At 42.4% G+C, this 21834-nt stretch overlaps 2 protein-coding genes across 2 annotated transcripts; one reads left to right on the top strand and one right to left on the bottom strand.

The window, feature by feature from the left end:
* Window positions 1–1625: 1625 nt before the first annotated feature.
* naalad2 (N-acetylated alpha-linked acidic dipeptidase 2) lies at window positions 1626–12285 on the top strand. Its single transcript, XM_079272695.1, has 20 exons — window positions 1626–1748; window positions 2320–2431; window positions 3174–3360; window positions 4661–4762; window positions 4909–5034; window positions 5324–5404; window positions 6035–6140; window positions 6234–6327; window positions 6636–6731; window positions 7484–7569; window positions 8044–8163; window positions 8383–8465; window positions 8542–8605; window positions 8698–8765; window positions 8914–9005; window positions 9371–9461; window positions 9762–10026; window positions 10168–10249; window positions 10587–10679; window positions 11499–12285. Exons 1-20 carry the CDS (start codon window positions 1667–1669, stop codon window positions 11686–11688), a joined length of 2220 nt encoding a protein of 739 aa, XP_079128821.1. The 5' UTR covers window positions 1626–1666; the 3' UTR covers window positions 11689–12285.
* Window positions 12286–14487: 2202 nt separating this feature from the next.
* On the bottom strand, window positions 14488–20733 carry nlrc3l (NLR family, CARD domain containing 3-like). Its single transcript, XM_079271300.1, has 12 exons — window positions 20413–20733; window positions 19875–20072; window positions 19665–19757; window positions 19384–19561; window positions 18996–19143; window positions 18660–18752; window positions 18122–18480; window positions 17824–18033; window positions 17297–17472; window positions 16836–17109; window positions 16128–16343; window positions 14488–15875 (listed from the first exon to the last, which is right to left on the bottom strand). Exons 1-12 carry the CDS (start codon window positions 20436–20438, stop codon window positions 15483–15485), a joined length of 2364 nt encoding a protein of 787 aa, XP_079127426.1. The 5' UTR covers window positions 20439–20733; the 3' UTR covers window positions 14488–15482.
* Window positions 20734–21834: the final 1101 nt, after the last annotated feature.

Below are 21834 nucleotides of genomic sequence, written 5' to 3'. Positions count from 1 at the left end.
TAATATTCACGTTCTTCACCAGAGTGAACGTGTCATTTGGTTTAAACATGTAACTATCATATTTAAGGTTTGATTTCTGTAGATGCACTGGGTTTCTCCCTGCTGACACGTGTTGTGATAGCTCCATCCACCACATGCTTTTTTTATGTTCCAGAAGTGTGAAGCCCTGAGCATCTGTGTTCAAACCCCACAAAAGACAAAATATCCTCTGAATATCGTCAAGTAAAGGTATATATTGTTGTTGTGGAAATATTTTATATAGATGTACATGTACATTTTGTGAACTTACAAAAAAAACGTGATCTTTTCACAAAACATTTATCTGACATTTCTAAATTGGTTTATTTCTCAATATAGTAAAACTTACTTGCCGGAAAAAAATGCTTCCTAAATCAAGCAGAAGAGTCCGTCATACTCTGTTGTGACCAAATACACACATACACTTTCAATCACACAGCTGGCATGAGCCTAAACACCACGGAATATGAATCTGCTGTTACATTTTGTGATTGAATCATTACCCTACGTCGTGCTCATTTGATCATGTAACTGTAAATAAACTCCGTCACAGGTTTCAGGACAACTTAGACACTCAAACAACACATGTCAAATGAAATCAAAATCCAACTCCCCATACCAGCTCACGGTTGCAGGCTTGATGAAAGTTTTCTCTCCACAGCGTGTTGAGGATGAGGGAGAGCTGTGGTCTGTGTCCTCCCCACATTCCTGAGGGCAGAGAGCCCCCCCCCCCGGCTTCACGCTCCAGCCCACCTCATGAAAGAGCCGTGCTCCACCCCACACAGCTGTTCACAGCTGTTCACAGGCCCAGGAGGGGTCGAGCATAACCACGGCCCGTGTCTTTTAGTGTGGGAAAATATTTCTGATCATCTACAGTATTATATACACCAGTGCTTTAAGTTTGAAGTAAATGAGTGAGTCCATTTTGACGCGTCAGAAGGTTGACTTTCTAAGTTTCAACGTGAAATGTTTCACTCAGTATCTCATCATTTTGACTTAGTGAGTCCAAATAGTTAATGTGAGTGTTTCCACGATATTGTGTCTAATTTTGATGCTTTGTCTTTTGTTGGTAAAGGTATTCCACGGATATGCAATAAGTCTAATTTGTTACTTTGAGGTAATTGCAATATGAGGCGGCTTACTTATTAGGAAAAACCAACATAAAGTGTGTTATTAAGATGCTGATCCATCATGAGTCTTCTTTACTGTAAGACGCCTTTTCTATATGAGCTGAGTCTGCAGATTCAGTGTCAGTCTGTAGAAACTCATTCTTGACTCCTTTCTGCAACGAATTATTACTTTTACAGCTTATTGTTGGCCGGATTCTCGATTCTTGGCCATCTTGTCTCGTGTTGAGTTTTACTGAGTCAGCACATAAATGGCCAGGGTGCAAAAGACAGTCATCAGTCGACTGGCCAAACATACCACCAATGACCGGCTCCCTCTTTGTATTCGCCTCTGTCTTTGCCAGACACAGAAAGTCACCCACTCCCTCCCTCCCTCCCTCTCTTTGTCTCCCTCTCTTGCATGCCTCCACTGTGCACTACTTAAACAAATTGCTCTCTATCTCTATCACTATCTCTGCGAGCCTGCTCTGCAGAGTCAGCCGTGTCGGTGTGTGGAAGCCTCTGGGACGTACTGCTCAACAATGAGGAAGGAGTCCAGGTTAATACGGTGGATCAAGTGGACCGTGATTGTGACGGGTTTGCTGTTGCTGGGCTTCATCATAGGTAAGACATGATAACACGACAGAAACTTACACTGGGCAGTAAGTTTCAATCTGCAAGTGATATCTACTGTGCTCTGTGTGTTTGCTGGTAATGGATGAAAGTCCCTTATTTAACAATGAAAAGATCGGGGGAGAGTTGACTATGACAAGTGTATCGATGGAAGTAAAGGCAGTTGCTGAAATAGCATAAATAGATACACATGATGAAGATTTGTTTTCTCAGTAAATGTCTTCGCAAGAATCATTATCATCAACTGTCAAATCTACTCGGTGCTATTTTTGTTGAGTTTTGAAGGTATGTTGTTGTTGTGTGAGCTGTTAGTTTTTCACTACTCTGACACATTTCACGTCTGCCTGCTCACTGCAGGCTAACACATGCTGTCCATAACCACAACTCCATTTAAAATATCATTTCCAACACAATGCAAAGCAGCTGGACAGCGAGTAACACTTGGAACTCCTGCATGTTTCCCCCTTTCTCCCACTGTAATTTGATCTTTCTATCAAATCATAAAGTCACCCGGTGGTCACAGTAACTGTCTGCACTGTGTTTGTTTGTTCGTGTGCTGTAGGCTGGGCTGCAAAGCCAACACATCCAAACACTTCAAACAAAAGTACTTCCAGCAAATATCTGAAGGAGTTACTGGAGGGAATGAAGCCAGACCAGATCAGACAACACCTCAGGTAAACTGCACGACGAACACGCTTAACCCGTCATGTTCATCAGCACATGTGAACCAAATGACAAACACGGAAGTCTTCTTTTAAAAGAGATTTTGACAGGAAAGAAAATATACTTTAACTCTCATGGAGGAGTTCCTTTCCACAGACTTTCAGCCGTACAGGGATGCATTCTAGAGCCTGCAGTGATCCCCTAATGTCTCATGTTACAACTCCACCAACAGGCCAAACGTTTTACTTGCACGCATGGAAGATTTGTTTGTTGAACAAAAGTACTCCGACTAATAGCCATGGCTGTCTGAGGTGGCCAAAAGGCAAATTGAATTTGGGGCTTTCCTGGATAAAATAATTTACACTTGACTGTTACTTAAAATGTTACTTACTGTGACATGTCAATGCAAGAAAAGCACAGGTTTATATCATCAAATGAATGGTGGCTGAATTCCATGTAGCTGCTTCAGCTTCAGGTTCCTGGAATTGTGCACGCTGGCTCACTGTCACACTGTCACGACTTACTGGGACACTTCAACACAAAAAGCAGAGCCAGTCAAAGTCCAAATGATCGTTGTTAGAAAGGCTTTTTAGATACATGCATCATGCTGTGTTCAAGTGAAGTCAGACAACAAGAACAACAGCTTTGCATGCATTGGAGGCTCTCACTTTGCCCAGCCATTCTAAAGACAACATATTTCATTCTGTAATCGACTGCTGGCCCCGCGACGCACTGTTTACATCCTCTCCACAGGAAATTTACACGACTCCCCCACCTGGCTGGTACAGAGCAAAATCTGAGATACGCAGAGCAGATCAGGAAAGAGTGGCTGGAGTTTGGACTGGACACGGTGGAGATGGTGCCCTATGACGTGCTGTTGTCCTATCCCAACAAATCACAGCCGAATTACATCTCCATAGTTGATGAGTTTGGCAGTGAGGTACCGCACAGAACACGGACACATCCAGTCAAATGCACTCAAGCTGAGAAAGATCAATACATTAAAAAAAAACAATGACAAGAAAGCAAAGCATGGTTTGCCCACATGTAATCACGACATCAAACCTCTGTGCTTGTTTCTGGTGTGTTATTGGAATCACAGCTACCACTTCAATTATTTAAAAATGACCATTTGCATGCCTTGTGTTCTCAGAGAGAAACTAATTTAAATGAATGCTTTTGTGTCATGATTGCCAAACTTATTGTGACACAATCTCATTTCCCCACTTGAAGCTCTCTGATGAAATGTTCCATTCTCCACACTCAACCCCCTGCTGATCATGAGTTCAAAGGGATTGTGATTTTTATCACTCACATGAACAACAACACTAATTCAGTCCAACTACTTCTCAGTCCGTTTGGGCGAGATAACAAAGGTGCAGGTAGAGCTCATACAGACACACGAGAAATACAGCCGCATACTGCTGCAGCCTGCTCCACCTCAACACAACACTGCAAGACAGCTCATTCAAGTCCAAGGTCCTTTTATAGCCTTGTGGCGAGATAAATCTCTCTGTATGTGTCTTATGAGTGCAGATAATGATACGGCACAGAGGCAAACAGGAGAAAACAGACCAGGGTATACTACACGGCCATACTGCAGCATGCTGCTCAGATCCATTCAGGAAACGCAGTCATGTTCTATGGCATCAGTGTTTTCCTTGTTTTAAAAGCTGCATTACACTGAAGTGAAGTCATTTTCTGAACTTACCAGACTGCTATGTTATTTTATCCACTTAGTCATTATATTCACAGTACTGATGATTATTTATGCAAAAGCACCACTGGTCAACCCGACAATATCCTTGCGATAGCAAGGTATTTGGGAAAATAATTGGTGAAATTAGATTTTCAAATCCTTACATTTGACAAGATGGAGACATGATGTTTGGCATTTTTGCATGAAAATTACTATCATCATTTTTATGAATTGTATTAAGATATCAATCGGCTAATTAATTGATCATAGTAATAGTTGAATCCGTGACAAAAATCTTGATTTGTAAAGTAGCTACAGCTTTCAGTTGTATTGAAGTAAAAAGTACACATGTTGGTCTCTCATGTTTTGGAGGAGAAATGCACATAATCTAAAAATACCTTTACTTTGTACTTAAGTGCAGTACTTGAGTAAATGTAGATACTTTCCCCCTCTGCCTAATTCCCAGAGAGTTGAGAGTGGATACATTACACATTCCAAAGCATTTACTAAATATAATAAAGGATCATTTCATCTTTCACAGGTTTTTAACACTTCCTTGGCTGAGCCAGTTCCAGAGGGTTATGAAGATGTTTCTAACATTGTGCCTCCATACAGTGCCTTCTCTGCCAAAGGACAACCCGAGGTACACACACACATACAAACAACATAATCATACTGACCGGGGTGTTTCAATACATTTTCCCAGCAGCAGTAAAAGTGAAGTTAACAAGGATTTCAAACATTACCTCACCTATCTGATAACCTAAGATGTCTCTTCTCTCTCTCCAGGGGGATTTGGTGTATGTGAACTATGGTCGAACAGAAGACTTTTTCCAGTTACAGAAGGAGATGAACATCAGTGTTACTGGGAAGATTGTCATCGTCCGATATGGAAAAATATTCAGAGGCAATAAGGTAAGAAAAGTCTTGGTCTTGATTCTACATGAAACCGCCAGTTAAAGGATTTCTGTCATTCACTGAGTATTGTAATTTAAAGGACTACACCTGTGGTTAAATGTAATGGAAGATAGCGTTTAAAAAGCAGCTGAATATAGTTCGGCATTTCATTCATTTGTGCACATCTTTTAATATGTGAAGCAATTCGTCGTTGTCAAACCAATCACCCGTATTTTGTGATCCACACAGACAAAAAAAGGACGGCAATGAATAATATTTTCCGTCTCTGTCTGACTTCCTCCACCAGGTGAAAAACGCCATGTTAGCCGGAGCAAAGGGGATCATTATGTTCTCCGACCCAGCAGATTACTGTGCTGCCGGAGTCCAGGTAGAGTATTCTGCAGCAGAGCATTTTTACGTTGTGTGGATTATGAAACTCTGTGTGTGCTAACAGCCTTTGTTAATGTAGTAGAGGTTACATATGTTTTGGACAATGTTGACATGGACAAGCGAACACCTGGCAATGGTATCATCTTCAACCTTGGCCTTCGTATTGATCTCAACACCTGTAAAGTTGTGTGACTGCAACTTGCACGGTTGTGGCATTATCATGGTGACAAAATAGGTCCAAACCAGCTCTGTGGTAGTTCCTGCTACAGGCTCCAGGGCCACATTTAGCTGGAAAGACTCACAAGATGAAAACAACACCAGAGTCGCTTGTAACAAACAACAACTACAAAATGATGAACCAGATCATGCCTGGAAACAGTAGTAGATTCTATTAGATATTATAATCTCAATTAGAAATTATAATCTCTGTACATATTTGAATCCAGGATACAAATGCAATCTGTGGATTCAAATAAAGCTTTTTAATGATTTATGTATGTGTGTGTGTGTGTGTGTGTGTGTGTGTGTGTGTGTGTGTGTGTGTGTGTGTGTGTGTGTGTGTGTGTGTGTGTGTGTGTGTGTGTGTGTGTGTGTGTGTGTGTGTGTGTGTGTGTGTGTGTGTGTGTAGTCCTACCCTGATGGCTGGAACCTACCCGGCGGAGGAGCTCAGAGAGGAAATGTTCTCAACCTGAATGGAGCAGGAGACCCGCTCACACCCGGGTACCCCGCTAAGGGTGTGTATCTCTGCGTGCTGATACATGCGCGCCTGTATGAGTGTTAACATGTGTTTCGGTTTATTTAACATCGTATTGTCTGCTCTCTTTCAGAATATACCTACAGATTGAGCCTTGAGGACGGAGTGGGTCTTCCCAAGATTCCTGTACATCCAATTGGCTACCATGATGCATTTCACCTGCTGAAGTAAAAAATATTTCTCTTTACTTCTCGACACAAATTTCCAAAATTCAATCACTCAATCATGCCGAGCAGTGCTATTTTGACAAAGCCTACAGCTACGCTAGCGGCTCTGTGAAGCTGACTTCAACATGCTAACGTGCACACGATGACAATGATAGGATGCAGATGATCGGGGAGCGTTCACCATAGTTCAGCCTGTTAGCATGCTAACAGGCTGAACTGAACTACAATTTTAATAGCGGCCCTTAAATAAATTGGGCTGTTGATTTGTATTTCTTTCCAGAACATGTGAATTATTTGCCATTCAACAGGAACATGGGAGGACAGATTCCACCCAACAACTGGAAAGGAACTCTTGATGTCTCCTACAGGATTGGTCCAGGCTTTACGGATGACTTCAAGAGCCGGTAAGTCTCTACTTTCAACTTTTATGTCCAGTTAAACAATGATTACTTGAGTCCACTTCACCTTGTTTTAAACTACTTTTTTCACAGTAGAACTCTCCACACCAGTTGATGGTCTCTCCTCTCCTGCTTCACTGCTTGTCTGTTTAAAATGTCTCTCCACTTTTCTTGCTCTTTGTCTCTTTCTCAGCTTTAATGACCCAGTGGCAAGGAGCCAACTGGCATACAATGGAGGCACTTGTACTTCCTGTGTGTGAGAAACATACTGAGCACATCCACACACAAACAAGCTGCACAAATTAAGGATGGAGAACAGCCCCTGTGTCTTTTTGTGCGTTTGAACTGTGGTGAACGTTTTGTGGATTTCAGAAGCAACAATCCCCAAATCAACAAATATAATAAACTGTCTGTTATTCTCTTACTTTGCCTGAATTATTTTTCTGTAGAAGTGAATTTTGAGGCGGCAAACACTTCCTAAGGAACCATTCTCTGCCTTCCTCTTCTCTATTCTACTTTGTCAATGTGTGCCTGTCATTGCTTGAGATGAACACAATGAACAGGCTGATGTACATTGTAAATTCCAATAGAAAAATGCCATTCTTTTGTGAATGTTTTCTATGATCAAATTCTGTTCACGTTAGTCATTTCCTGTCAAAAGGAACTCTATTGATCAGTTCCTCTGTTGTCTCTTTGTTTGTCGCTGTATCTTTTTCTCTCCTGTGTGAATCCCCTCTCCCTTCACCTGTCTGTCTCAGGAAGGTGCGTATGAACATCCACACTAACAACCAGATAACCCGGATCTACAACGTCATTGGCAGGATTAGAGGAGCTCTGGAGCCAGGTACAGTACCACAATCCAGCCGGCTCTAATCCTTCAGTAAAGCTTTCAGCAACATTGAACACACAACCAACACATGTGTGTAACACTAATAATGACAGTCTGGACACTAATACTCATCATAAAAGGATATAAAAGGGTGACCAGCTAATTTAAAGGCCTTTGGTCAGAAAATGTTGCAATTATTATTTTTTTTTAAAGAAACATTCAGAAAAACAAAACTTGCTCAATCTATTTTATACGCTGCAGCTTTGAACAAAACTCGCAAGAAATACAATGTATCAGTCTATTTGAAAGAAATAACTAATCGTGTGTTCAATACAGAGACTAACGGTGTAAAGTGTGGCCGGTAATTCTCATAATGTGTGCTGTTGTCTCTGTGTGTGTGTGTGTGTGTGTGTGTGTGTGTGTGTGTGTGTGTGTGTGTGTGTGTGTGTGTGTGTGTGTGTGTGTGTGTGTGTGTGTGTGTGTGTGTAGACAGGTATGTAATTCTGGGAGGGCACCGGGATGCCTGGGTGTTTGGAGGGATTGATCCCATGTCTGGTGCTGCCGTGGTCCACGAAGCAGTCAGGAGCTTTGGCTTGCTGCTGAGTAAAGGTCCGTCTCTACAGGTGTTGATTGTGAAGAAGGGTGTCAATAGTCACTCAGTACTCAGTCAGTGTGCGTGTAGTTTCATCTCTGTTTATGTCCACTCCAGGACATTGTCAGATTTCTTTTTTTCTGCAAGGGTTGTCCATGCGCTGGTCTGGTGTCCTTACAATGCCACAAAATCAAGGAGGTGTGTGTGTGTGTGTGTGTGTGTGTGTGTGTGTGTAGGCTGGAGACCTAGGAGGACTTTGATATTTGCCAGCTGGGATGCAGAGGAGTTTGGACTGCAGGGATCTACAGAATGGGCAGAGGTACACATAAACCAACCCATACACCCTCACAACACATGCACACACACACACACACTGACCACGCCCTTCTCCACAGGATAACGCCAAGCTGCTGCAGGAGAGAGCTGTGGCCTACGTCAACGCCGACTCTGCCATTGAGGGTGAGTGCGTATGAGTGCAGAGCTCAATACTCAATAAATAGTTTGTTTGGATGTAACACGACTGGGTGGATGTATATCTATTTGAATTCCAGGCATGTACACGCTGAGGGTTGACTGCACTCCATCGCTACACACTTTGGTGTACGACCTCACTAAGCAGGTGAGTAGACATATACACACAAAAATAATGGTGCAAGTTGAAATGAATTTGTTCTTTTACTCTCAATCTTAAGCTGTATTCCTGTCTTTTCCTCCCTGTCTTTCTCTCTGTCTTGCTTCTTTCTCTTTCTTTCTCTGTTTGCGTGTAGATAGCCAGTCCAGAAGAAGGAGAGGAGGGAGTTTCTCTGTATGAGAGTTGGCACAAGAGGGACAACTGGACAGATGACCGCGATGCACCCAGGTACAAAGTCAGAGGCAGGGTGTACACAAACTAACAACAGAACCAACAATAACAGACAAACGGGTCATGGAAAACTAAAATTCAGCAGCCACGAGAACAACGCTGCAATCAGAAGTTAGTAGAAGACAAGACAATGAGATGATTACTAATTCTTCAATGCAACTGTTGGAGAAATATTGCAGTTTTGATGCACTATGCAATGATGTAAAGGGCCTATTGCAAAGCATTAACTCCACTATCCCGTGTCTCTGTGTGGCATTGTGTTTAAAACAAGTTTTGAACGTAACATTTGTTCAGTCAAATGATCCAGAAATGAATGAAACAAATCACAAAATCAGTCTGTCCTCCACTCTGGTGTGCTGTAGGATCAGTAAACTCGGGTCGGGCAGTGATTTTGAGGCTTATTTCATCCGTCTGGGAATTGCTGCAGCCAGAGCCAGATACACCAAGAACAAGGTGAGACACGCTGCACTCACAGAATGATCATTGCTGTATTATATTGTGCTGTGTGTGCTAAATAATATCTCAGTGTGTCTGTTCGTATTGTGAGCATACAACGCGGTGCATTTCATCAGTTTTAATGTTTATGATACTTGTGAAACTTAGAATACCGGTATATAATTAAAGTGATTTCTGTGTAATTTAAGGGTTGAGTTAAAGTTAGAGCACAAGGAGATTGAGTGTATCTATCGTAAAGGTTACTGTAAGCCTCTGTGTTGTCAGTGTAACTCATTGAAATGTCCTCTGTGCATTTAGAAAACAGAGCGCTACAGCAGCTATCCAGTCTATCACAGTGTGTATGAAACCTTTGAGATAGTGGAGAGGTTTTACGACCCCACCTTCAAGAGGCTTCGGGCGGTGGCCCAGGTGAGAGGTGGGCTTGTCTTCCAATTGGCCGATTCCCAGCTGCTCCCTCTCGACGTCAACCAGTATGCAGACTCGCTGGTGAAGTACGCACAGAGCATCGCGCAGCTGGCACAGAGGCACCCAGAGGAGATGAAGCTGTACGAGGTGTCGTTGGGTGAGTTGATTTTGGTCCCTGTGTGCTCAGACTATGGTAATTAAATATCAAGTTTAACTGAAGTTGAAATGTTTGAATTATAAAGCCAACCCGCTGACTTTTAATAATAATAATTCAATAATTGTTTTCCTATATTTTCAGATTCCTTGTTTTCGGCTGCGGGAAACTTCAGCGTTGCAGCCAGGGACTTCCATGAGCGCCTGCAGACTCTCAACAGAGCAGAGTACGAGTGTAACAATAACGTTTCATATGTTTTAGGTGTCCAAACAAATGCTGAAATATGTCGGTGTGTATTCTCTAGTTCATATATGCTATGAAATGTACACTCGGTGTACTTTTTACTATACACATAATGCAATCTATTGCAATCAAATACAACAGTTCTGATATGTGTAACTTCAGTGATATCAATGAGGTCATCGTTAAAGGTGGTGTCATAATTACATTATATTGTCCTTCATATTTAAATATAAGGGGAGGTGGTAAAAAACAAAGTGGCCACGAAATTCAGTCTAGCCAAGTGTGTGTGACCGGCATTTTTCTGTGAACGTGCGCATCAGTCCTCTGCAGGTACGTGTCATGAATGACCAGCTCATGTATCTGGAGAGAGCCTTCATTGACCCCCTGGGCTTACCTGGCAGACCCTTCTACAGGTTAGTCTCACTGTGAGACTCTCACACACACACACACACACACACACACAACTTGAGTACTATGACCACTAAATGGCATTGTGCTCTGCATTTTACTTTTCATGATATTTAAATATTAATATTACAGTCAGAACCAGACAGCGTTGCACGTTTACTCACGTGTGCACATGCAAGAGACAAGGACGACGCAAATGAAGTTGTTTGACTGCGGGGTGAAAAGTTCAACTATCCCATCGACATCAAACAAATGTGAGAACTGATTCAACTGACAAAGAACCAGATGAACCTCTACAAAAAAAGAAAAGGAAATTTGGGAAGTCTCGGGAGGCAAAGTGTCCCGCCATCTTTGTGCTGGACGGAAAGTTCTACTGCAAAGCATTTACAACACCTCCATGAGTGACCCATGTCCACTAGTTCAAGGTAGCACATCCTACAGAACCACAGGGCTATAAAAGCACTCCCACTCTCTCGCCCACTTTTAATTTAAGCATAGTTGAGATCTTTTTTATCAGCAGACCTAGTTTTTGCAGCTGACTCAAAGCAGACTGTGGGAAAGACTTGTTTATCATATGAGAGCGGTAGATAAAGCCACACAGGGTATATAGCATTGTCTTTAAAACTGCATGTTGTGGAGTTTTAGTCTGTTCCACAGCGAGGAGGCCAGACCACTTGTCCAGTGTTCACAATCATGCCTAATACACGTGTAGTGCCTTTACTACTACTTTTGAGCTTTTTTTTTTAAAACACACCAAAATATAGAATCTGTAATACCGCCAGTACATTCCTTAACGTGGCCACGCCCCCTCTTCTCTGTTTCAGGCATGTGATTTTTGCTCCCAGCAGCCATAATAAATATGCTGGGGTGTCTTTCCCTGGAATCTATGATGCATTGTTTGACATCAAGAACTCAGCTGATCCGGAGAAGGCCTGGGACCAAGTCAAGCATCAAATCAGCATCGCAGCATTCACCGTTCATGCTGCTGCCATGACACTAACACCACCTGCATGAAGCAGGCACAAACAGTCTAAAGCCACGTGACTGAGCCATCTGTTGATAATTATGTTATATAACGGCAGAATGTGAAGAGAGGGAAAACAAACACACAGATGGACAATCCCTGTCATGTTCCAAGATCGTCCAGAGCTCAGCGATACAGTGAATATCTGGGGGCCATTACCAGAATACAACTTCATCATTTTTAATGTGAATACAATTATAATTTATGTTTCAGTATTTTTTTCAGCAATTTTTTAAATAATAGTCTCTGTCTACAAGGGAGCCAAATGAAATCAATCTATTCTTCGTATGTGGGCAAAAAAACAACTGAAATCCTGTCCATGTTGGTCTGAGAAAAATCATTGACATCCATGTTGATATTTGTTGGATAAATTGCTTCCCTTCATTTCTTTAAAGGTTCTCGAAACAATATTCACAAGAGCAATGTCCTCATGTGGCAAGTAAGCTGAACAGCTGAAGATGAAGCTGGGCTCTTTTGCTAGCGCACAACTCTACTTTTAAAAACACAACTACAGTGGATTTGTTTTGAAGATGTTAATATTTAAAGAAAAATAGTTTTCTCAACATTGAAAATTTAGCAATATACATAATCCACTAAACAGATGTGTCAAACCTGTTGTCTAAGTGCTGCAGCTGTTTCTTTTGATTCTTTTTTTTTGTTGATTTTTCAATTTCAGGATTAAAACATTAACTTTATTTCGTGGTTTATGAGGAGAGGCCAGAAAAGACCATACATTTGCCACAGTGGTTTTAGTTTTATACCACCATAGGAGGGCGCCAGAGTCAGAACTTTTCAAACACATGGTGGCTTTAAATCTCCTCTTAAACCGTTCTTTTATCTAAGAACTTGGTTTAACTGTCACTAAAAGGCAAGATGTTCACTTACGCCCTATTAACGGGTTCTTTATCTTCCTCAAACACAACACTGGACACCTGAAACTACCAGAGACATTCACCAGAGTTATATGGACATGTAAAGGGGTGCATGTATGTGAGAATATGTGAGAGAGGTGCTGTGTGTGTGTGTATCTGCTGTGTGGACTAGTGGCCATATAAACATAATGAGCCAGCATGTTTCTCTCAGTTAGCACTACATCACTATGGGAATGAAGAAAATGTATTTAAAGTGACTGAATAACAGTTGAATGAGCCAGTCCAGTTTAATATTGGGTAACAATTTTAAAAAGTTACAATTAGTTATGTAAAAGTAAAATGTGATAACTATATTCAATGTGTTGGAAGATGTTTGCATGGAAAGTGTCGGGATAGTAAACCTGACAACAGTTGTTTTGTTATTTCATAATATCCAAATCAGATCTATCTCACTGCACGTTTCCCTGTGAGCTGTTCTACACTCGGTTCATGGAGAGACACTGCTGCCATCTGATGGTCACTTACAGGAGTGCAGCTTTTGTTGGTTATACTATCAGCGATGCATCTTTATTTAGTTGAATCATGAAATGTAGTCTGATGCTAACATCAGACTACATTGGAGAATTCAGCCTGCAAAGATACATTTATTTGGGGTTGTCTTGTGGGTTTTTCAGGTCCTGCATGGGTGTGGTTGGTTTTTTTTTTTGCATGATGATGCAGGTTTCCAGTTCTATGAGGAAGTCAAAAGCTGGATTGGTGCCCTGGAGCACTGCTGCAGTAACTACTCCTCCCTGCTTCAAATCACCAACTGCACAGAGCAGAGCGCAGTGAACTCTGTCCTGCAAAATCAGACGGGCTTGGAAAAAGTGGCCTGGAGCGGCCTGGAGCGGCGCGGAGCGGCCTGGAGCGGCGCGGAGCGGCCTGGAGCGGCGCGGAGCGGTCTGGAGCGGTGCGGAGCGGTCTGGAGCGGTCTGGAGCGGTGTGGAGCGGTCCATCTTTGGCGGCGTCAGCGTCGCCTGGAAGCGGATTTTAAGTGGAACAGCAGCTTAGACGAACCCTTAAACAACCGCTGTGGAAAGATCATCCTGATAGAAGATGAATTCAGATTGCTGGACACCGACTGCCATGAGGAGCTACCTTTTATCTGCCATGGGAAACTTGTTTAATTAACACCCTTTCTGGCATGAAATTGTTATCAAATTCGTGTATTTTTAAAATTGTAGGTTTAAATGAAAGGCCTTGCCATAAATAAGTCACCACTGGGGACCAATGTGTGAAAACTGTTTATGTTTTCCAGGTTAACAGCAGAGTGTTCTGTCTCCTATATATCCTGCAGGTTCTAAATAAAGACTAGATGGGGATCTGGAAACTACAAGGGTCATTTACACGTTTACTTTAATTGAATATTTTGGGCTACTGATTTTTGCATCCTCTTTCAAATAACTGACTGGTCTGCCTTTCTTCCCTGTAAAACCAATTTTGTAAGTAATGTAATGTAGGTTCATGTCCATCGTTATCATTCATCCAATAAAAAACACATTATCTCACCCATTTCTCTCCATATTTTGGTTTATACGTGCTTAATAAGAATGATGCCAAGTGCCAAAAACGTGTACACACACGCACGCACACGCACACACACACACTGCTGAGCAGCCAGCTTGATGACTTTACCTTTGTGTTTTGGCACGATTGTATGTAGTGTATTATTAAGTATACAACTTCGAGCACGATGCTTGTAAAACGTCACATCGCCTCTTGTTTTTGAGTTTGGATGAAGTCTGTTTTTATCTACGCTTTACAGCATTCGTTGTATTCATCAATCAAACACTACAGAGTATTACTACTACTGAGTGCATTGTTCTAGTTACCTCTGTGTCAGGTGTTATAAAACAAACGCACACAAATGCAAAAAGATTCAGAACCACCACATCGTTTGTATTGACGCAGATAAGGTAGAGAGAACAACCAATTAAAAAAAATTCAGCAAGTACAAAAAGCATATATGGACACATAAACAGACACGTGCACACACACACTGCGATTTAAAGCTGAAGCTATTTAAAGTTACTACAAGGAACTTTGGAGTGGGTTTGCAAACTGTCTCAGATTAGTACTGATGCCTCTCCATGGCCTTCATAAGTAAACAAGACCATCAGCGAGAATATTGGCTATTTCTATAAAGTTATTCTTAATGCTCGTCATCGGGTCCGATTCCCCTGCGAAACCAGACCCACTGCAAGGAAGAGAGGCACATTTTAAAACTCACATACACACCTCTCAGTGACAAGATGTGAAATCTGAGGGTCCTCCGTCAATCTAAATAATAGTGGTGTGTTGGCACTAATGGTTAAATGTTGGATATAAACAGATCAGGCACATTGGTTTCATATCACAATGTAGTATGAGGGTTACTGTGAATCAACAAAGTCACACGTCTTCAAGTGTCATCACATCTTCTGCTCAGTTTACATTTCAACAACTCTCTAAACAGCACACGTCTTCTTTTGTCTCTCCGACCTGTTTGGTGGACGAGAACCCAGACCAACGTATCTGAATAAAAAATAATCACAGCTGGACAAATTAAAATCCAGAATGCCTTTCCATTAGTGCTCATTGTAAGACATACCGGTAAGTGACATAATTAAGTGTTGCATAAGCTCCGCTGTACTAGAATGCACAGAAAACATTTGAATGTGTCTGGTGCAGCGGGAACATTACCGACACAGAAAGCCAGGGTCTATTGTTATCGAAGCTTAAATGACACAGACTGGAACACGTCACCGTTGAGTGTTTTGAGCGTCACGCTTTAATCACTTATGGATTCAAGGTTTAAATAACGGAGCTGGAACGGTGCCCTCCATCATATCCTTAAAGTGACTCTGATTATCACGATGGGATCTAACCCCGACTCACTCATCCTTCTGGGTCATTTCTCTGAGGCACTCCTTTAAGTTCTCCACGCGGTTTTCTTCAGCAGTCAGTATTGTCTGTTCAAGCAGCCGCTGCACGTCCTCCAGTCCGGCCACCTTCGGCGCGCGGTGGCTGTAGAGACACCCCCGCAGGAGACTGTCGTGACAGGCCGGATTGAGTATGCCGCACAGGAAGCGCAGGAACATGTCGTAGTGGCCCGGCGGGGAGGCGAGGGTCCGCTCCAAGGCACACTGGACCAGGGCCACTGTGGATTTGGTCTGGTCCTTGGATGCGAAGAGCTTGGGCTTGGGCTTGTGCATCAACGCCGTGTCCAGAACGTTCTTGCACTCTGAGCGAAACATTGTGAAGACGTACAGAGCGGCAATGAACTCCTGGAGGAGAGAAGACGGGGGGAGATTTTTAGGGGTGTCCTGGTGGCCTAAGGGCCGGTGTCTAGTAGGTGGATTTCGAGCGGCAGCAGCATGATTTTTCGAATGTTTTTAAACATTTTCTTCCTTTCTTTAAGTTGTTATCTTGAGTCCCTGTTTTAATTGTTACATTGTCTGTTATTATCTGCAGCGTGAAAACAAAAAGGTATAACAGAATATTGAGACTTGAGTACCGTGAGATGGAAAGAGTTCTACCTGAAAGTTGAAGTGCAGGAAGCAGTACGTCCTCTTCCTGTCTGAGCCTGCAGTGGGGAGCTCAGTGCAGAGGCCGGAGAACACTGTCACATCCGTCACCTTCATACCGAACTCCTTCACGTCCTCTTCAAAGAACACGCCGGTGTTCCTCTCCAGCATCTTTAAGGCCATCTTGCCGATCTTATTGATCCGGTTGTTTTCATTAGCGCCCCATTTCTGAGTGCAGAGAGAACATCGAAATGACGAAGTACGACGTTAGATTAGCTTCTTGACAAATTACTCTTTTGTTATTTTTGAACAATTCAGTCTTTCAAGCTCCATTTTTGATTTTGTTGATACTATATCACCAGGTGTTCAAAGCTTGGCGTAATTGTTGAGGCAGAAGTTATAATACAGTCTGAAAATGATAAGCTTCATAAATATATTTATTTTACGTCAATTGCATCAGACTGCATAAGATGGTACAAGTGTCCATGATGTGGAATTCTATAAAACTATTAGTTAGTCCGCTCGTAAAAAGTAAATTACAAAATATTAATTGCATTCTATTCCCAAATAAAATAAAATGAAAGGTTGATAAAGAAAATGTGTGGCACCATAACTTTTTTTTACTGTTTTACTTTCATCCTTAAAAAGAATGTGATTTGATGTGATCGTCACTGGGAACTATGACTTATACAATCAAAGACACCGACAAGCGCTCGTTACCAGATCATTCTCCGGCAGTCCGTAGTAATACTCCAGGTGTCGATTGGTCTGGAAAATCAGAATGCTGCCATGGAAGGGCGTCAGCCTGGGGGGGTGAACCCCATAGTGCCGGTATTTGAACCAGCGCTCGCACACCGTGGCCACCATCCAGCAAACTAACGGGTGTCGAGCTAGTATGCAGAGCGACGGGAGGCGCTTGTAATGTGCCAAGATTTTACTCCTTAGCTCTGCATTGGAGAAGCGGATGCTCAGGAATTTATCTACCTTCTCGTCACTGGAGGAAAGAGGAACAAAAACAAAAAGACACAAGTGGACTGAAACAGAGAAGTTGAAATGAATTTAACTAATTCAATTATATTAGTGAACATAATCAAACATTAACAGGATGGTATATACACTAAACACAATGCTAAAAACAGCAGAAAATACAATAAAAAAAGTAAATTAAGACACACACACACCTAAAGACCTGTAATTCTGTGGCAACGTCTATGTATTGAGATGGTATTTGTGAGACAGCGGCCTGTCTCCCCAGGATCCAGAGGCGGGCGCCACGAAGCACAGTACCCCGGATGATATTTACTATCAGGACGTCAGGGTGTGCTTGGGTGTAGTTGTCGTTTATCACTGGAGCATTCTGTGGAGAAAGACACATATACATATCTATCAGTTTCTGGTACGGGTGCTCCGATCAGGATTTTTGGGGCAGATCACAGATCGCTGGAAGTAGAATCGGCCAATCCGACCACGGCCGATTATCGGTGGCCGATCAATCGGAGCACTCTTGTTTGATTTGTTAGATTAGGAACAAATAAGTAGACTTTGAAACATGCCTGGATTGCTCACTAGACCATCGCTTTTTTTCAAAAACTGCCAATTGATAAAGAGATTCGTTATATTGTTGATTGTAGTTATAATTCAGGCTCTAGATTTCTTTTACTGTCACAAATGTGAATGGGTCTCAGGTGTATGTGTGCAGATGGGATACCTGCCAGTCCAGCAGGGCTGGGTAACAATCAAATGAGTCCATTATGATGAGAAATTTACAGTCCTCCTCCTCCAGCTGTTTCAAGTCTTTGCACTCAGGATTATGGTATTGAATCAGTTCCACGATGGACGACGTCTGTGAAAGAGGAAGCTCTTTTTTCCGCAAGAGCCAGAAGATTCGGAATGAAAGTTTGATGACAAACTGCATATCCTTAGAAAAACATGGACAGGAAAATGGTGTCAGTCACACAAACAAATTGTCAAAAAACCAAAAACGTCATTTTTGTTGTTTGATTCACCTTATTGGCCTTTAGTTCTGCCCAATCCAGGCAGACTCTCCCGACAGAGACGGTCAGACCGATTCCTGGAATCCCAGTGGTCACCACCGTCCTCACCGGCTTGCCGTCACACGTCTTTAGTCGGAACAGATTGTTCAAGCCCACGAAGGTGTCGGCAGTGGGGACCTGGAGAGTTGACGGACTCATGGGACTCCTCCCATACTCGTGGGAGGGGTCAACTCCTCCGTAACCACGGGTCGTAACGTGCGGCTCGACGTAGATCTTATTGAGGAGATTCTGCCTTCCGGCTCGAACGACCCCCTCGCGGATGATATGGTGTTTTTCTATCAAATACTGCTTCAGGCGATAACGGATCAGCGCTGGTGGTGGAGAGAGAGAAAGAGGATAGTTACAACAAAAAAAAACCACATGTGGTCTGGCATCTGGATCTCACACTGGAAGAACAATCTAGCTGCAACACCACCTCTCTGCCTAGTTATAATAGTCTCATCAAACCAATACTAGACTGTGTGTTGAGATCAAACCAGAGGTTACTTGCCTCTCTTGCAGCTATTCCTCAGTTCGTCTGCCTCTGGTTTCATGGCGATATTTTCTAGGGTTTTTATTGTATGCAACAGGGAACGATCCTGGCCTGCAGAACAGAATTACAATAAAACAAAAATAAAGACAGTGAGGAATCACTAACGGCACATTGGTCCCTGTGTACTTATCATTATAAACACATTTTTCTGTTAATGAAACAATAATTATTCCAGCTGCTAGATTTCCCGTTTACAGTTGTCTTACAGCTAAACTCTACTTCTTAAACAATCCAGCTCACAAAGCGTTCCCGTCACAGCTTCACACTGTTTGTACTACAGCGGTGTTTTCTTACCAAGCATCTCCAGGCTCCTGTCCACAAAATCAAGAAGGTCTCCCTCCATCACCTGTGACAGGGACATCTTTGGTTCCCACTGGTAAAACGACACCTTAAATTTGAGTAAGTCGTCACTGGTGAGCGACGTCAAAACATTCTGGATGCTCTGTAGACAGAGAGAATCGTGTAAAAACACATGTTAACATGTTGATGGGGGCACCTTTTGGGTCATATCAAGTAGATGTCACAATTACATTATTGTTGTGTTATTAGGATGTATCACAATCAAAGAAACAACTAAGTTGAAATGCATCATCAGGTCAAACAAAGCCCTGAGAACAGAGCAAAAAATGACTTCTGTTAAGAAAGGAGAATATTATATTCATATATTAGGCATCACACCAACCTTGAATATGTGGGGCAGGTCCTGCTCTGGGTGTAGTCTACCTGGCTGGCCGTTCTCATCCTGCATTTCGTCTTCCGGTTCAACAGGCTCAGGTGGTTCTGGGGAATTAGCTATCAAAATTTCATCTGCATCCTCCTCCTCATCGTCGTCGGGTTCTGAGAAATCCAGATCAGAAGACCTGACAGACACACCAGGAAGAAAGGTTAAGAAAGAGCACTGCAAATATCCTCCAAGGATCACCATGATGCTTTGTCACGTTTTGATTTTGTATGTGTGTCCACCTGGTGTCAATGACCACAGCTCCCGGTGGTCTGGTCTGCTGCGTGGTCATGGTGTAGAGGGTCTCTGGAGACGCTGAGCGAATCATCTGCAACCTGGCAAAAAGATGAGGGACAACAGCCCTCTTGGTGAGACCAGGTTATCTGTGGTACAATGGCCAACCACGAAAACATCCGGTTGATGCTTAAATATTAAACGAAGAGACACAGTACCCTGTCCCGTCATGAGCAGTCGATGCAGGTAGCGCCACTGGAAACGGGAAAGAGAAGGAGACCTTGTCAGCCTCTTCCATTTTTTCCTCCTCCTCCATCACATCATCGTCACTCTTCATTGAACCATAGCTGGAGGGAGGCCTCTTCATCTTCTCCTCCTCCTCCTCATCTTCCTCTGAATTCTCCTGCCTAAAAATCCTGAGGGGACGAAAAGTGGGAGTTAAAATGTGAGGTATGACACGGTTTTTTAAATTAGTTTGATAGGTTATTAATTGACAATATTTTACTGGGCTACATGTCAAAAATAATACATGTGGACAATATGAAGTCAGGTCAATTAAAGACCAAGCAGTTGAACAAGATGTGACACATTTGGGCCATACGTGACAGTTGAACTTAACGCACGTGGGTGTGATAAGCCTAACGTCAACCGACGGAAGTAACTTTGCTTGTGAAACGTCTCCTTAAAGTGACAGAGAATTAAAGATGGCAGGTGAACTCCTCTCCTGCTGCCAAAGAGCTGTGCGACAACACCCACCTTTCCACTTCAGTGTCCAGGTCCATCTCTCCGGCAGCAATACACTCAAACACACGAGCTGTAGAATGGATTCATGTAAATCCTACGTGTCGCAATAACTTTGACGTGCGTTACATCCAAAAGACGTTAATCCAGCGTGCGAACGTTACTGTAAAATAAAGGTTGTCGGTTATGATAACGTTTACATGATATCACGTTTATGAATAAATGGCCGCGTTAGAAATTAACATTAACCAGCAAATAATGAATAGAAATAAAATAATCTATAAACTGTAAGGCTATGTGAGCCAGCCGTCGATTTTTAAGTTATTTCCTCTTCGTTGTCAGCTCCAACTTTCGGTTCCTGCTCGTTTTGAGTTCCGCCAATAGCAACAGTACGACTTCCGGCCCAATTCAAAATAAAAGCATTATCTCGACAAACGTCAATCCACAAGCAGTCGGCACAAGAATGCATACATGTATCACATGACTCATCCTGGCACATTCTTCACGGTCTAGCATGTACATGAAATATATTCTCAAACTATACTGTGTGATGGAAGCATTTGAGCATTTTTGTCAAAGAATCCTTGTTGATTGCTAAGGCACAAACGAAATACTCAGTTTCGCATACAAGTCATGTTGTCACAATGTAGTTGTCCAATTTATAAGTAGAAAAAACGTTAGGCGCTCAAAGCCAGCCAAATTCTACGGTGAATTGACACAATTACTTCACTTCAAAATCCCCCTTTACTTTCGATGCATATAGCAGATATCAAATTACTTAAACACCAAAGTAATCATTGCACAATGTTAAAAGTTCCATCATACTGCATGGCCTACTCTACAAGGTACGACGGTGAAATATGCATGCTAGAACTACAAAACAAAATATTTTCCTTTTATTCTGAAGGTGTTAATGCGCATACCGGAAGTCTAAGAGTTGCTCAATAGTCAGGAACTCAGGCGATAAAAGCATGGACGCATTATAAAAGGATTAAGATTAGAGTACACCCATGGCTAAAAAGAAACAGCACTATTCTACAAAGGTTTACACGGATTGTACCGGTAATTGTTGAATTATAGATGAATCTGTCATGTTCTTGGAAACACACGGAACATCAGTGTCTCCACTTTTCAACTTCTAAACATGTAGATCAGGCATGTCCAAAGTCCGCCCGAGGTCAGGTTTTATAAGGCCCGCGCCTTCAGTCTTAAAATGCATTATTTATGGCCCGCCAGCACAGTCAAAACGGAATGAATAAATCATACAAATTCTGTATTTGTAGCCTGTCAGATATCAAAATCCATCTTTGTTACAAGCAATGGTGTCTGAAAATGTTGATGCCGTGACAGATGTGTGTATAAAATCATGAGGTGAAGCTCTGGACCATCCATGGACTCCAAGAACTGGTAAAGGCTCACACAATGGGACATTTTAAA

This window comes from Melanostigma gelatinosum (assembly GCF_949748355.1).
Source record: "Melanostigma gelatinosum genome assembly, chromosome: 7".
Lineage (NCBI taxonomy): Eukaryota > Metazoa > Chordata > Actinopteri > Perciformes > Zoarcidae > Melanostigma > Melanostigma gelatinosum.
This window is presented reverse-complemented; position numbering and strand designations above follow the sequence as displayed.